General features: G+C 39.6%; 1 protein-coding gene across 8 annotated transcripts in view; it reads left to right on the top strand.

Annotated features, from left to right (window-relative positions):
- Nucleotides 1-13,517, top strand: part of pou2f1b (POU class 2 homeobox 1b) — a 188,712-nt gene that overhangs the window by 145,070 nt on the left and 30,125 nt on the right. For all 8 annotated transcript variants that reach the window (XM_069888491.1, XM_069888489.1, XM_069888487.1 and 5 more), the window contains 3 exons: nucleotides 3,408-3,553; nucleotides 4,067-4,246; nucleotides 12,165-12,273. In XM_069888491.1, the coding sequence (XP_069744592.1) occupies nucleotides 3,408-3,553; nucleotides 4,067-4,246; nucleotides 12,165-12,273 (435 nt within the window). The remainder of the gene's footprint in view (nucleotides 1-3,407; nucleotides 3,554-4,066; nucleotides 4,247-12,164; nucleotides 12,274-13,517) is intronic.

Genomic DNA, 13,517 nt, shown 5'->3' with positions numbered 1-13,517 from the left:
GACTGAAAGGAACCATCATCATCCTACGGGATGGACGGCCAGAAGAAGGAAGAAGAATTTTATATATTTAAATTCAGATACAATTTCAAAACCTTCTGAAAATGAAGTAAAACTTCCTTGCATTGCTCTCCAAACCTCTTGAAATAAAAGCTAGCAAACATTTGCCAGCTTAATTCTTTACCCATTGTTGTGCTCTGATTGTGTTCTGTGTCCCCCATGATGGCTGCATATTAACAATTGCTTTTTGCCTTCATTTTTTCTGACACTTCTCAATAGTATAGCTTTACAGGGAGGGAAATTTCTCCCAGTAATTTCTTCACATCCTCAAAACTTAATTTCCTTTCCATATTTGAATTGACATGGAGTCTTACAACATTGAAACAGACTCTTTGAATTTCTGAGTTTGCATCAATCATCAAATACCCATTTACTTGTCTTCTTTACACTTTAATTTAAAATTCTGCTCAACCTCCACTGTTCTGGAGAAAACCGTGCCAATAGCCACTTTTAGGTGTCCCGATGAAGAATACTCACCTAAAAGCGCGGCTAGTGGAGTTCAGCTGGCACATTTAGGTGGCCATGGAATGGACAGCTTTCTGGCACCTAAACATGCCAGCTGACTGCTAACCATCTAGCAGCAAAAGCCGGCTACTCAAGACAGCAGTCTGACGGTTTGCCTCCCTGCTGCCTGACAGCCCCCTCCTCACTGCCTGAAGCCCCTGGCGTGGGACTGCAGGGCTGGGGTGGGTTGCGGGAAAATACTGGGCTGGGGCGGTTTGTGGGAGAGTATGGGGCGGCTGGCGGGGGTGTACGGGGCTGGGGCAGCCGGGGGGAGGGAGGGGAGAGTTCGGGGATGGGGTGGCCAGCGGTGTGGGGGGTGGGGTCGGGGGAGAGTTCAGGGCTGGGGCGGCTGGCGGGGGACACCGGGGGTGGGGGTGGGGGGAGAGTTCAGGGCTGGGGCAGCCGGCGGGGGACTCCGGGGCTGGGGCAGCTGTCCCCAAGAATGCTGACTTATCGAAAGCACTCCCCTTTTAAATTTAGCAGGATTTTGTGTGTGTGCGTAAACCCAGTAGTCCCCCGCTGGCCGCCCCAGCCCCGTAGTCCCATGCCAGGGGACTGTCAGGCAGCAGGGAGGGTAGGTGTCGGCAGCAGGGAGGGTAGCTGTCACCAGCGGGGAGGGTGGCTGTCAGCGGGTCGCCAGCCAACAGTCAGCCTGCCCACTGCTAGGTACCTGAAAGCAGCTTGCAGCTTTGCCTGAGCTGCTTTCAGCTGCATTGGGGGAATACTCCGAGCAGGATATTATACGTACTGGAGAAGGGTAGGGTGAGTAGACCTCATGGCTGGCTTTTCCTGTTTCAGATGGCTACCCAACAGCTGCACAGGTGTATAATGTGCGGCTTTACAGTCGGGTATGTGGCCATCTGAAAGCGGCTAATATTTAATCATAACTAGAACTTTCCATCTGAGCAACATACTTACAAATTTCTGTATAAGTTCTGAAGCTCTCAAATAATTTTTAAAAACACACCAACCATACAATACAAATTACAAAATAAAGAGTAGCTAGTTTCCCTGTATCATATTGAATGTTTTGGCCATTAAATGAAATAATGTTGCCTGTTTTCTTAACTAATTAGTTGCCTGACTTGTTATCTTCTGTTTCATGTGAGTGCACACTTCAAAGTTGCTGTTCTTTTACACTTTGTACATCCTTTGCATTATTGTGTATTGCACTTTCTTAATTGACCCCACAGATGCATTATCTTATACTATCATGGTTTGAATTACATTTTTCTCTATTCATCCCGTCTGATTAGTCCATTGATGTTTTTCAGAAAGCTACAGCTTTCTTCCTATCAACCACCCATCCAATTTTTGTAACATCCATTAACTTCTTTAATAATGGATTCTATATTCAACTATAAATGATGAACATTACAAAATGAAAAAGATCCCAATAATGAGCCTTGAGAAATCCTAATCTAATTTATCTTTCATTCATTCATGTTTATTAACCATTATTCTTCACATTGGGACACTTCCGGGTGAAGTTAGCTTCCTTCCTTTGGATTCCATTGGCTCTTACTCTTCTGATGTGTCTTTCATGTGTGACTATGGGAGGGAGACATGCCAGTGTGGCATCCACTAACATCAAGGAGGCAAGATGCAGATTGGAGGGTACTCATTGAGCACCTTTGGTTCTTCTCGTGGAACAGCTAGGATCTCCCAATGGCTCGTCACTTTAATCACAAACTGACATGACTGTCCTTTAGAGGAGCAGCACCTTGATTTCTGTCTTGTCCAGCCAAATGGCATCCACATTGACTTCCAATTTCCGGTAACCTCTCCCCATTGTTCTAGGTTGTAGGTAAGGACAGTTGGACGTTATGGACCGCATGTGTTCAGTCTGCAGGAGTGATCCTGAGTTCCCATTTACTTCTCACTTTAATTCATCATCCCACTGCCACATTTTCCTTCCTCTCTGTGACCTCATGCCAATGAGGAATCTTGAACGAGCAACCCCTCAACATCTGATGAATCTCTTCTTCAGTATTCTGGACACTATATCAAATCCTCCATCTTTTTCCTTTCTGTCTGTCATCATTTTTGCTCAGCTTTCTTTTTCTAAAGGTAAAGTTTGACCTGCTAGGCATGAGCAGCACAGTCTTGCTGTTAGCATCATGTTAAACAGACAGAAGAGTTTTCTGATAACTGCTGCACCAACCCTATCTGAGATGCTCTCTTTCTTTCTTTGTTCTACCCATCTCACTCCCTCCACTCCTGCTGAAAACAAAGTTTTTTTTTTCTCTTTTCCTTGTTCTGATGATAATCTTGGATAGAACACATCAACTGATTGTCTTTTCAAGATGCTCCCTGATCTCCTGTTTCCACCATTTTCAAAATTATGTTCCACACTTTTTCATAATGCGTGCCTTGCTGAAACAACATTCCTAAAGTCAAGTGGAGGAATGAGTAAATAAAGGTAAAGATTACGTGACAATAATGGAAGTTTTACCTTTATTTACTCATTCCTCCACTTTATTTTTGCATTCTTTTATTTAACTTTTATGTCGCTGTATCAGTCACTCAACTGCCTGTGTGCATTTATTTTCAATGTAGCATTTTTAAGGGTGAAAAGGTCCTTTTTAAGGTCCTTGCTGAGTGCCCTGAATTGATGATTCCTCAAACCAAGACTGATTTTTGTTTTTTGGGATGCTGCGGCAATCTTCTAGTATTTGAGCATTCCAGCAAACTAGTTGGTTTAATCAATTTGGGACTGAAGTGAATGTAAATTCTGCAAATGTATGTATGTGACCATTATATTTCTGAAATTTTACAAAAATGAGTTGATTGAATTTCTTTAGTTAATTTCTTTTTTTTTTCAAAAATGTTTTTGCTTTTAACAGAAAATTTGTCAGTAGACTCTGCACTGTCAAACCCCAGTTCCCTGGCTTCTCCAGGTCTGGGAATCGAAGGGCTGAGCCGCAGGAGAAAGAAACGCACCAGCATAGAGACCAATGTTCGAGTGGCCTTAGAAAAGAGTTTCCTGGAGGTCAGTCATCAGATAGGAGATTTTTAGCAACAGAGAAAACTTTATAGAATTAAACTTACGATCACAGTTGTTTCTTGTCATAAAATGCATATTTAACAACTTGAATTTAATTTCTTAATTTGAATGCATTTAATTGTTTTGCTGTTGAACTAAGGTTATGTCTTTTTATAAAGGCATTTCTTACTGATTTTATCTATGTTCACATGGACAAAAGTAGACTTATTTTCACATTTTTTTTACATCAGTGAGATACTAAACCAAGAGCTGTTTGCATCCAAGCTGCCTGTTTTTCAGCTGTTAAAAGGTGTGTTAAAAACTGTTGTCATTGAGCATCTTTTTTGTTTTGAATTAGGAAGCACAGTAATGTTAGCAGATTGAGGAAAAAAACTAAGATTGTACTTGAAAGGTCAACAATACATATTGGATGAATCACCACAGCACAATAGGTGATTCAATTTAAAAAAACCTGTCATTAAATGCTACAAATAGATAAGGAAACATTTATTTTTGCAGAACCAAAAGCCTACCTCGGAGGAGATCATGATGATTGCTGATCAGCTGCAGATGGAAAAGGAGGTGATCAGAGTCTGGTTCTGTAACAGACGCCAGAAGGAGAAGCGAATAAATCCTCCCAGCAGTAACAGTGGCACTACCGCTACGACCAAAACAATTTTTCACAACCCCACCTCCATGGTAGGAGAACATTTATGAAATATAAGTGATAGATTGCAATAAGTTATTTCATTATATTCAACATGAACATTAATGAGCCATCGCTTATTATGCATCTTGCCTTAGGTAACATTGACAAAAGATTTGATGTGTGTGGAGAGAAGAAGAAATGAAATTTAGTGCAGCAGTACGAGTTGTAAGACAATTGGTGATTTTCACTGAATTAGTTGACATAATTCATTGTAAGAAATGTAAGAAAATAAAACAATAAGTGAATAATAGGCTAAAATTCGTAACAGCAACTTGAATTATTCACATGAATATTTAGCATAGGTTAATATGACAGATTGTGGATAAAATTCTTTTGAGATAGCTTGCACCAAAGATAGTTTTAGTCATTGTGGTTGAGCAAATCAATCACCAGCCGGATTTAGCTAATTGAGATTCCATTGAACCAGGGAACACCACAGCACAGAAATGTGCCCATTGGCCTTTCTAGTCTGTGCCAAACTATTATATTCTGCCTAGTCCCACTGACCTGCACCTGGTCCATATCCCTCCATAACGCTCCTATTCATGTACCTGTCCAAGATTTTCTTAAATGTCAAAATTGAGCGTGCATTCACCAATTCAGCTGGGAGCTCGTTCCACACTCCCAGCACTCTCTGTGTGAAGTAGTTCCCCCTAATGTCCCCTTTACTCTTTTACCTTTCTCCCTTAACCCATGTCCTTTAGTTTTTATCTCTCCTAACTTTTATTTATGTAGACATACCGTACTATTACAGGCCTTTTCGGCCTAGGACTTAGGAGCTCAGTTGGGCCATTCAGCTCATCAAGTTTGCTCCACCATGCTGCCCAATTACACCCAATTGACATAAAATCCCCTGTACATTTTGAACCTCAGTGGAAAAAGTTGGTTTGCATTTACTTTACATTTACCCATCATCATTTTGTATACCTCCATCAAATTTTCTCTTATTCCTAGGGAATGAAGTTCTAACCTGTTTAACCTAACCCTATAACTCAGTTCTTCATGTCCTGGCCACATCCTTGTAAATCTCCTCTGCATTATTTCAATCATATTGATATTCCTTCCTTTAGTTAAGTGACCCAAACTGCACACAATACTCCTAATTTTGCTTCACCAATGTCTTGTCCAACTTCACCATAATATCCAAACTCCTGTACTCAGTACTTTGATTTATAAAATCTCTTTATGAACTTATCTACCTGTGACTCCACTTTCAGGGAATTATATATCTATATTCCAAGATCCCTGTGTTTACTGCACTCCTCAGTTCCCTACTGTTTATGTCTGAACTTGGTTTTTCCTTCCAAAATGCAACACCTCACACTTTTCTGCATTAAATTCCATCTGCCATTTTGCAGCCCATTTTTCCAACTGGTCCAGATCCTGCTGCAGGCTTTGAAAACTTTCCTCAGTATTCACTATTCCTCCAATATTTGTGTCATCTGCAAACGTGCTGATCTAATTTGCCACATTATCATTCGGGTCAGTGATATAGATTACAACCAACAATGAATCCAGAACTGATCCCTGGGGTACTCCATTAGTCATAGGTCTCCAGTCAGAGAAGTAATTATCTAATGTCTAATCCATTTCCACTTCACTCCCTCACCATGAACATTGCCCCATATGGGACCTTGTCAAAGGCCTTACTAAAGTCCATGTAGACAACATCCATGGTGTTTTCTTCATCAAATTTCCTGAAAACTTCATCTAAAAACACTCTTCCAGCATGAATGAATTCTGAACGCACACAGTGTGCGTGGCATTGGTAATTGCAACTTAAGCCTACATATTCTTGCACATTTTTGAAAAATGAAAAGAAAAAACAAATACTATTTCAAATCCTTTTACAGACAAAGCAAAATAGACTTGTACTTTTATAAAGATTTTTATGGGTTGGATAATTCTGAGTGGAAAGAATCTCATCCAACTTTTTGTCTCGTGTTTTTTCCACAAATCACAAGTAAAGCCAACACATGCAAATAACTGCCTGTAAGGGCCTAAAAGTGTCTGGGCATTTAGTTACTTTCAGATACTTAGCAAAGTAATGCTCCTATAATCAAGGTTAAAAGGCAAACCCAGAAAAGGATTACTTACTTGTTTATATTATTACCTCTGCCAACTCCTGTTGCTCATGAAAGTAATTGAGAGGTAAATAAAATAGTCAAGATGTTTCTGATGTAGCTGCTGCTGTCCAACCTCTTCACTGCTACTAAATGCATGTGCCTTACTCAAATTATTGATAAACTTGATGCTGTTGGATCATTGTTCATTTCTCAAGTATCTGGAGTGATTTTTTTTAAATCCTTGGCATACTTCATTGTAGGACAAGCAACTTATAGCCCCACAATTAAATGGTCCTTCACAAAACCTGGTTCTGACTGGAAGATTGCTTAGCTTCACTGAGCACATTCACTCTGTCCGCATCAGTGACGGGGATCTCCCAGTGGCCAACCATTTCAATTCTATGCCGCACTCCAACATATCTGACTATGGTCTCATGGACTGTCAAACCAAGGCCACCATGAATTGGAGGAGCACTCTCCAACCGGTTGGCATTAACACCTACTTTTCCATTTTCTGCTAGACCACTTCCTATTTCCCCTCTCTTCCCTATCCCTCTGTCTCCTTTCCTCCAGTGCCCCATCCCTCTCCATTCACAGAGCTATCATTCTCCCATCCCCCCACTCTTTCCTCCCCACCACCATTTTATTGAGGCGATCACCTACATTTTGCTCATACTTTGATGAATGACTCAAGCCTTTAACATTGGTTATGTAACTTTATCTATACAATATAAATTATGCTGTTTGACCTGCTGAATTTCTCCAGCATCGTATTTTTAGTTCAGTCACTGCCTCTGTAGACTTTTGTGATTTACTCCTCCTCTCTTGGGAATTATCCTTGGTTTCATTTGTCAAATCATCTCAGTGCTTCTTTGATGGTTGACAATTGAAAGCATCATAAAGTTCTATTCGTTGCCACTTTTTAATAATAGTTTACATATCAAAAGAGCAATTATTCATTCATTTTTGTTGGACAGAATCCATTAATGATCAAGTTGCCTGCATCATAGTGACTGCAAATGGGAAATGTTTGAGGACACATTTGAAAAAAGTAACAGTAGTTCTAGTATTTGACTAAAATTGAGTTCTAGTCAATTGTGCATCTTATTGTACCATCAAAAATCGTCAATGGAGTGTAGTTGTGCACCTCACATTAAAGTACCCAACGTGCATCAACAGGAAGGGCATTATCTGGCCTCCATATCTATATTTTTAAACATTTGCTTATTTAACAATTTATGTCTTTCAATTGTTCAGCAGTTAATTCCAAGGCTTCAGTCTGATGGATTGGCTGTTTCAAAGTAATTGCCCTGTCATGTTTCAGTTAACTGCTAAGATGCATGTTTAGCATTTTCAAATTAAATCTCCATATTGAAAATATTTAACAGAAATTGAAAATTAAAGAACAAATCTCAGAGGTAAACTATATACAGGATATTGCTGATTAAAGCCCCTATGCTTTGCAGGGTCCTTAATGTAATTAAGGTCCTCTGTGTAATTATGCTTCCTTCAATATTGTTGCTGTTGACAGAAAATCTCGTGTATTTGAGTGCCAATATATGCAAGCATCAACCACTCACAAGCTCCAATGTTTGCAGTTTGTTCTTTATTCAAAGTTGAGCTTAATTAACTGTCCAATTAACTCAGCTGTATTATTTCATTTAATTAAATGGTGTATAATAAGCTTTGAGGGATTTGTTTTCCTCTTTTCATTTCCAATTTTTCATTTAAGGAGTGAAGCAGGAAAACTGAGTTGAGACAATAATAGACAACTGTTGAGCAGGAAGCTACTTCTTTGTGCTTTAGAAATTTTAGCAATTTAATTTTTCATTCATGTAGTTAAATAATCTTAGACCTTAAGACTTAGGAGCTCAGTTGGGCCATTCAGCTCATCAAGTTTGCTCCACCATTCATATCATAATTGATGTATTTTCCCTTTCACCCCCATTCTCCCCATAACCTTTGACACCCTAACTAATCACCCTTTGCTTTAAATATACTTAGTGACAGCCTCCACAGCTTAATGTGGCAATTAATACCACAGATTCAGTACCCACTGACTGAAAAAAGTTATCATCTCTTTTCCAAAGGGATCTAGTCCTAAATTCTTCCACCACTGGAAATATCTTTTCCACATCCACTCTATTTAGCCCTTTCAATATTTGTAAAGTTTCAATGAGATCCTGCCTTGTACTTCTGAATTTGAGCAAGTACAGGCCCAGTGCCATCAAACGCTCATTATATGTTAACCCTTTCCTCCCTGGCATTATTTATTCTGGTAAGCCTCCTCTGGACTCCATCTAACACCAGCACATCCTTCCTTAGATATGGGGTCCAAAACTGCTCACAATTTTCTAAAGGTGGTCTGACCAATGGCTTATTAAGCCAGAACATTACATCTGTGTTGATCTGCAACTTTCATTTCTATGTTTTTGTAAGGCTGATATTGATCCTGTGACCCTTTCAAATACAAGTGCCTGTGTACAAACGCATACACATAAACATGCATGCAAGTGTACATGCAAATAAATTAGGTGGAAAAAAATCAATTTTCCTGCATTCTGTGTCATCTACAAAAATGTACGGCTTATAATTACCAAGATGAAAATCAGCATTTTCCAAAGCCATAACCTGTACCACCAAGATGCAGTTACATGGCAACACCAGATGCAAATATTCATCCAAATCACATACTTGCCCTTCAATTCTTTCATTGTGGCTAAGTTTTAGTCCAAGCCTTCCCAACCCAACTTTCTCTGTGAGTTAACTCTCTACCCAGTACTTCCTCAAAGATGGTTATGATTTACAACTTCATTTAAAGGTAAACGCCTCAGAAACAATTTCGAGAGATCACTTTCAAGTTGTAAAGAAATTAAATCATCTTTTTGGGCTACTGTTTTTGAAAATTGGTCTGATTTTTTTACCTCCATTGCTCAGGATCTCCTTTGAATAACAACTATTGAGTCAGCTGGAGAATTATGAGAGACCATGTTCTTGTTTAGCAGGATGTCCACCTCTTTATTGTTATATCCTTCAGAAGAGAATAATTAGGAAGCACTCTTGAAAAAAAAGATGGATTGTTATCATGAGAGAGGAACATTTACCTGAAATATTTTATTGGCCTGATGCTACATTTAGACTAAAGAATGTCTTGCTAACTTCAGCCAAAGGAAATTGGGGAAATCAGGGTTGATATCTTTCCTCAAATGACTATCATCAGCGACGTTTTTTTTGTTTTATCCTGAAGTATGTCCGGAGCGTTTGTGATGGCAAAACCTTATTAAGAATTCTTGGTAAATTTCTACTCCATTCCAGCAATAAATAACAAGCCATGCCACTGCTAATCTATGCTAATTGTCATTGAGCCTCTCCTACTCATGCTTATCCTTTCTTGACAAGGGAAGCATTAACAAACTAAGCTGCTGCAAAGTCGTCTTTATTCCATTCAAATATGATTCCAAACCTTTTGCATGCCATTACGGTTACTTTTCCCTGCCCTCCATCCCGATAGAATACATGTAACTGCCAAATAACTGTTTTGAGATGTGCTTACAATTGAAGAGATTCTGTACCTCCTATGGGTTTACTGTAAGAATAGATCATTTTGAGTTGCAATTAATATGATGTGTAGGTATCTTTACTCTGAATACTCTCTAGTTCACATCAAGTTGTGGGAGGGGAGATGAGAAGAATGGTGTGATTATTATTTTAGTCATCTCCCTACTAAGTCACAGTGAAAAGAATATATGACTAAAAATGATATATTCCTTAACTGATGCATAACCATATAACCACTTACAGCACAGAACAGGCCAGTTCGGCCCTACTAGTCCATGCCGTAGCAAATCCCCACCCTCCTAGTCCCACTGACCAGCACCTGGTCCATACCCCTCTAGTCCCCTCCTATCCATGTAACGATCCAGTCTTTCCTTAAATGTAACCAATGATCCCGCCTCGACCACGTCTGCCGGAAGCTCATTCCACATCCCCACCACCCTCTGCGTAAAGAAATTTCCCCTCATGTTCCCCTTATAATTTTCCCCCTTCAATCTTAAACCATGTCCTCTAGTTTGAATCTCCCCCTTTCTTAATTGAAAAAGCCTATCCACATTTACTCTGTCTGTCCCTTTTAAAATCTTAAACACCTCTATCAAGTCCCCTCTCAATCTTCTACGCTCCAGAGAAAAAAGCCCCAGTCTGCACAACCTTTCCCTATAACTCAGACCCTGAAATCCTGTCAACATTCTCGTGAACCTTCTCTGCACTCTCTCTATTTTGTTTATATCTTTCCTATAATTTGGTGACCAAAACTGTACACAGTACTCCAAATTTGGCCTCTCCAATGCCTTGTACAATTTCATCATAACCTCCCTACTCTTGAATTCAATACTCCGATTTATGAAAGCCAACATTCCAAATGCCTTCTTCACCACACCATCTACCTGAGTATCAGCCTTGAGGATACTATTTACCATAACTCCTAAATCCCTTTGTTGCTCTGCACTCCTCAATTGTCTACCATTCAATGTATATGACCTATTTAAATTTGCCTTTCCAAAATGCAGCACCTCACATTTATCTGTATTAAATTCCATCAGCCATTTCTCAGCCCACACCTCTAGTCTTCCTAAATCACCTTTTAATCTACGGTAATCTACCTCACTGTCCACAACACCACCAATCTTTGTGTCATCCACAAACTTGCTTATCCAATTCTCTACCCCTACATCCAGATCGTTAATATACATAACAAATAATAGTGGACCCAGGACCGAAACCTGAGGAACTCCACTAGTCACCGGCCTCCAATTGGACAAACAATTGTCTACCACTACTCTCTGACACCTTCCATCCAACCACTGCTGAATCCATTTCACTACCTCCTTATTTATACCTAATGCCTCCACCTTTTTTCCTAACCTCCTGTGGGGAACTTTGTCAAAAGCTTTACTAAAGTCCAAATAGACAACATCCACAGCTTTCCCTTCATCAACCTTTTTTGTAACCCCCTCGAAGAACTCAATCAGGTTTGTCAAGCATGATCTACCCCTGACAAAACCATGCTGATTACTCCCTATCAATCCTTGTACGTCCAAAAATTTGTAAATAGCATCCCTCAGAACACTTTCCATCAACTTGCCCACCACAGACGTCAGACTAACAGGCCTATAATTCCCAGGTTTGCATTTGGACCCTTTCTTAAACAGAGGAACCACATGCGCCACCCTCCAATCCTTTGGTACCACCCCCGTGGCCAGTGACGTTCTAAATATCTCTGTTAATGGCCCCACTAACTGTCCACTAGCCTCCCTGAGTGTCCTAGGGAATATTTTGTCCGGTCTGGGAGATTTATCCACCTTTATCTTTTTTAACACAGCCATCACTACCTCCTCGGTTATCCTTGTATGCTTCATGACCTCCCCACTATTTTTCTTTACTTCAACTGGTTCAACATTTTTTTCCCTAGTGAATACCGAGGCAAAGAAATCATTCAAAATTTCCACCATTTCCTCAGACTTCTCACTCAGCCTACCCTCGCTATCTACAAGGGGTCCAATTTTATCTCTCACTAATCTTTTACTTTTAATGAACTTATAGAAACCCTTTGGATTTATTTCTACTCTGTCAGCCAAAGCCTCTTCATGCCTTTTTTTGGCCTTTCTAATAGTTAATGAAATTCGGAGTTATCCTTCTAACTTAAAGCAGTATCGGTGTCAGTAAAAATTAAACATAGTTTGCTAATAAAATTATGTTCCATGTTATTAATATTCTGATTTTGTTTCTAGTCCATAGATTAATATCAATGAACCTTGCTAACTGTGTGGAATACCTTTTTTAATAGGTGGCTAGCACTAGTAACCTTGTGACAAGTAGTACACCAACTACTCCGGCTGTAAATGCAATGCAGATGCCTGTATCCAGTGCTGGTGTGACAAGCTTCAGCATTTCAGGTGAGAAGTTGTTGCTAAAAAACAAATATTGGCAAATCAGGAGATCCAGTTTGCCTCAAAATATTTTTGACTTTTTGGTCTCCATCGATCGTGATCAACCATGGGAATTGCGCCTCTGGTAGTCATTTTGACTATAAATCTGTTTTAATAGCAGTAATGAAAATTTCCAAGTACTGACTAGTAGTGTAATGAAGGGTTTCTCTTTGAAAGTAGCTAGGAATATCCCTATTGATGATTTTTTTTTTTGAATGGAGAGAGAACCCCCAATGGAGATCCCCAGGCTATGACTTGAAAGCTGGTTTGAAAGTGATGGTCAAGGGTCAAGTGGCAAAACAGGGCAGTTAACTTGTTCCTGTATCTTATTCTTGGGCCTGATTGCACATAGGTTACACCGGACAACATACTTTTTTAAAAGGTTTGCTTCCTAAAAAAACTTGGGGATTATGATAGATAACTCCAAGCTGTACACGAAGTTAATTTCAGATTTGCTGTATTGAACCATGTAGGAAATTGGAGAAATATTAGATTAATTTTTATTGAATTTAGCATGTTTAATCGCATAATGATGCTGACGCGTTGCATTAGTTCAAATGACCTAAAAATGTTTTGCCACTTATTTTCATTTATACTCAGTATCGGATGCCTCTCGTGTCATTGTCCAGCAATAGTTGGCCAGAATGGATGGATTACAGTTGCCCTGGTACTGCTTTTCCATGATCGTCGCAATGTCCTGGGAAAACCTTTCACCGTGTTTGTCACTGACTACACCAAGATCAGCAGTTCTTGATTTTGTATGCTTGAAGTAGACTTAAAATATCACAGGAAATCACAAAAATAGGTTATATCTTAAAAAAAATGTACGATTTAGCATAGGTGATTTTCATTGATCAGCAGCCCAAAATCCATAAACTACACCCAATAGTGTTCAGGAAGTAAAAACTTTGTTGACCAGTGTTATTTGGTTAGTTAAAGTTAAGCAATGCTGCTTTAAAAGTGAGGCCTCCACCACTCCTCCTTCCAACCCCCTCCCGCCATCTCCCTCCCCAATACAAACAGCATACCTTTTAGTTACTACTGGAGGTTGATGGAGTGCAGATCTAGTTTTCAATTTAACTGTCCTCTTAACTCAACACTGGACTATATGTATTAGTCAAGCCTGAATAGCTTGTTTGTTTTACTGAAAATTATCAAAGTTTACAGTGGGGGGGGGGGGGGGTTGTTCGAATGAGTTTGTGCTAGCAGTT

This window comes from Narcine bancroftii, chromosome 7, assembly GCF_036971445.1.
Source record: "Narcine bancroftii isolate sNarBan1 chromosome 7, sNarBan1.hap1, whole genome shotgun sequence".
NCBI classification, from domain to species: Eukaryota; Metazoa; Chordata; class Chondrichthyes; order Torpediniformes; family Narcinidae; genus Narcine; species Narcine bancroftii.
Note: the sequence above shows the minus strand (reverse complement) of the source record. Positions and strands in the feature narration are given on the sequence as shown.